Raw genomic sequence first — 3,671 nt, 5'->3', positions numbered from 1 at the left:
GTGTTCTTTCTCAAGTTCTGCCATTATCAGTTTGTTCGTGAAGATCGTTTAAAGCGATTAAATACGTTTATCATGAACATCTTTTATCCTTTCCTATCGTGCGTGTATACTGTTCTATCGTGCGTGTGTACTATTCTATTGTGCGTTAATCCTATCCTATCGTTTATCTTGTAAAAAATAACGTTGCAAGTACTGTATAAGATTTTTTTTATGATTTCAAAATGGTAAACATAACTTGCCATAGCCCTGTATGTAATTGAAGTAGGGTTTTTTCCACAGAATTGATGCTCTGTCATTTAGTCAATGGCATATTATCTGAAAGATGTTGAAAGGCGACTGAATGGTAGACGTATACGATTCAGACAACTGTTAGTTACCTTTCAGTCGCATTTCATTTGACTCAATGACAAAGTTTGTAACTTTTCTTTTTTTTTCTAACCAGTTGGTTTGGGTTTCCATTACATTTATTATTCAGTCATAATATTTCAAAGTAAAATCCGCCTTTCAGATAGGAAATTGTTTCGTGTTAACCGTTTAGCGGTTCATGTAAACCGTTAAGCGAGAGGGTAGCTACCGTCCAGAAAGCGTGTGATGAAGAAGAGCGTTTCAAGATGGATATAAACCGTTGTCAAATGTTGTCAAATGTTTGTATAAATAAATAACGTCAAATTTGTCAAAAAAGTATCATTGTTGAGTGTAATTTTTTTCATATACATTAAAGAAAATTCATTTATATGTTTGTTAAGTAAAAATAAAGTTATTTTAATAGAAAGTAGTATAAAATTATTAGACACCCTGTACTTTATTTCTTGATATACGAAAACAAAAGCAATTTAATATCAAGATATGTTGAGATATGATTCGAAAACAAAATTGATCATCATCCATCCATTAGAAAATGTAAGTACAAGTCAAGCCATGTTCGTAATTTACGTTCCGACGAGATTGGAAGAATATTAGATAGATGAGCCTAACATGTTCAGTTGGAGTGACTGACCTGTCAATACCAAACTTGTTGAACCGCTTGAATATTATATGTTATTTTGGAATCTTTGTTGGTAAAACACCTCAAAAAATATTGATGAATGGTAACCAAACTTATATATCTTAAGATAAAATTGTGATCACATTGTATAAGCATTTTGAATTATGTAAAAACAAAACTGTTGAAGTGCGTTCAGCTATGTGGCTTATGGTTCTTTAGTATCCCCAATGTTTTGTAAAAAAAACAAATGAAAACAGCTGTAAAATCGACTAACTCCCAAAGTTAGCAAAGTTGTTTAATGTAAGGCCTTGCAACACGTATATAGAGACAAAAAACAGTACTATTTTAATCTTTATTATTTAGAAAGCTTTTAAAAAATCAGTTTAATGACCTTGAGCTTTCAGAACAGACTCTAAAAGATCTTCAACAGCTTTTTTATCATCATTCGGGGCTCGTTTTCCAAATGCTAGAAGTGGTAGCATTCCTGTTAAAAGAGATCCGAGTGCAAATCCTCCTGCAACCGCTGTCCCTGCTGCAGCAACACCGGCTATAACGTCCGGGTCTACATGTGGATGTTCGTAATGTGTTTCGTAGTGTGTTTGAACAACTGGTTCGTGGACTGAAGTCTTCTCTGTGACCACTGCAGGTACAGGTACCTTCTGCGTCACCAAAACTGAAGAGGTACTACCTGGAAAATAGTTTAAGTACATGTCGGGATGTTATCAGTAATGACATACATTAGTAATTTGAATTGTTTTATTCTATATTAAATAGTTTTATTCGTTTGTTTTGTAGCAGATAGACAATACGACTAAAAGAGAAATGTAATAAAATGCTCAACTACTTTGAAAAAGATTTAATAATTAGAAATTTTGATATATTCAACAAAAAATGATCTTGATATTCATTTGAAATTAAGAAGCAAAGCAATAAATTACTACTCACAAGAATCAGTCGTGCACAAATTGATTTTAACTAAATCTTTGCCACAATCCTCTGCTTGATAAGTGCCATTTTGGACAAATATAAATGTCCGTACTTGAGTTTTCAGTCCGTTCTTGCATGGACACGGACCGAGGTCTTCCCAATCACTATATCGACATTTTACATCTACAATCCATAAAACATACTTTATAAAACCGGTACATAAATAAAATAAAAAATGGCTTAAACGAAGCTAGTGAGTTGCATTACATTACATTTTAAATGTAATAAAGATTACTAGCAAGTTAAACAAACAGTCAAATCAATTTTTTTTTTCTTAGAATGAAAAAAAAATATCTGACCTGGCCCACAAAAACCACAAAATGCTGCACAATTCTCCTTCGCCCAAGTATCATCGTGCGAAAGGCACACCGAAATTCCGTGACGGTGGCAATCACTTATTCTGTCTTCACATTGTTTATCTAAATAATTACAGTGAAGCTATTATCATTCATTTACATTAAATGTTATGATGCTTTCGTACCAAATTAGTATTATATTCTTGATATTTATAAATGCATATCACGGACTCGAGGTTACAAGGACATCGAACATTATGGTAAACAGAAAATAATCGATTAACAAAATAGTGAAACTTATTTCAATTGTATAATTTTTAATTGTACCAATAAATAAGAATTTATTGCATCAAATTATTGACGAATAACTTTTTAGTTTTTAGACAATGCTGGTTTATAGTTTTAAAATGAATCCAAAGATTCTCGTATTAAATAATCATTATTATAATATTTTTTCAGGTATATTAACTACTTTCTGATGATATGAGCGTTTACCTTTAACACAAGGTTTTTTATTCTAATTTTAAATGACAAACCCTATATGATACATACGACAATATCCACAGATAGCAGGACAGTACTGATGAGCCCTGACTACGTTTGGGGGATCACACGAACTCCGGGTGTACGTTGCACATTCTGGCAGTTTGTCAACGCATTCCTCACCATTGCAGTACACGAACGTGCCTTAACAATTTGTTTTAAAATATGTTTTACATTATTAATTAACTGCTATTAATTAGAAGAGAAAAATTCACATGTATCATCGTCGATAAAGCTTAGCTTGAAGACGACAGTATGTCAGCTAATGGCTGACGAAAAGGTTGACTATCCTATTTCGGATATTATGTACTCTAATACGCAACTTTACTAGATAAATTGTAGGTAGCTGATTGGGCTTGGCATTGAGCACAACCGAACATTATACATGAGAAGAAACGTGTCTGCACTGTCCGCATAATTGATAGAAAATGGTATGAAAATAAAGCATCATAAATAGTATAAGTTCATTTCTGAATAATATAAATAATACTCTTCAGCATCATCGGTCTTTAAATAGATGCTCTAGTTTTGAAACAAAAGCCATTACAGTACTGAAAAGATAGAATGAACTAACAAACCTGCAAACAGGAAACACACACTAAAGAAAGCAGAAAGATACATGATAAGCAAATGCAAGAACTCTTGAAAACATGTGAATATATACCGTCTGGAGTAAAAGATCTTTGACATTTCAGAAAACTATTGCAAGTATATTCGTCTTAATCTAATTAAGGACTGGGTAAGATTCATCAAATGCCAAAGGACAATGATAACGTCAAAGTCCTAATCTTGTTCAGCCAAAATTTTGTACTATATTGTCCGCACTTAGTTCACTGGATTTTCTCTTCAACGTTACGTGA

At 32.6% G+C, this 3,671-nt stretch overlaps 1 protein-coding gene across 1 annotated transcript; it reads right to left on the bottom strand.

Moving 5' to 3' along the window:
- Positions 1–1,318: 1,318 nt before the first annotated feature.
- Positions 1,319–3,458, bottom strand: LOC117683807 (uncharacterized). The gene is made up of 5 exons (XM_034453714.2): positions 3,390–3,458; positions 2,821–2,955; positions 2,272–2,391; positions 1,931–2,095; positions 1,319–1,673 (listed from the first exon to the last, which is right to left on the bottom strand). Exons 1-5 carry the CDS (start codon positions 3,430–3,432, stop codon positions 1,369–1,371), a joined length of 768 nt encoding a protein of 255 aa, XP_034309605.2. The 5' UTR covers positions 3,433–3,458; the 3' UTR covers positions 1,319–1,368.
- Positions 3,459–3,671: the final 213 nt, after the last annotated feature.

This window comes from Magallana gigas, chromosome 10 (assembly GCF_963853765.1).
Source record: "Magallana gigas chromosome 10, xbMagGiga1.1, whole genome shotgun sequence".
Taxonomy (NCBI): domain Eukaryota; kingdom Metazoa; phylum Mollusca; class Bivalvia; order Ostreida; family Ostreidae; genus Magallana; species Magallana gigas.
The sequence above is the reverse complement of the archived record's forward strand: the minus strand, read 5'-3'. Positions and strand labels throughout refer to the sequence as shown.

Coding starts and splice junctions, on each gene's coding strand:
- LOC117683807 (XM_034453714.2), bottom strand. CDS start 3,432: ATGTATCTTTCTGCTTTCTTTAGTGTGTGTTTCCTGTTTGCAG. Junction 2,096..2,271: donor TTGTGGTTTTTGTGGGCCAG/GTCAGATATTTT, acceptor TATGGATTGTAG/ATGTAAAATGTCGATATAGT. Junction 1,674..1,930: donor TTTGTGCACGACTGATTCTT/GTGAGTAGTAAT, acceptor ACTATTTTCCAG/GTAGTACCTCTTCAGTTTTG.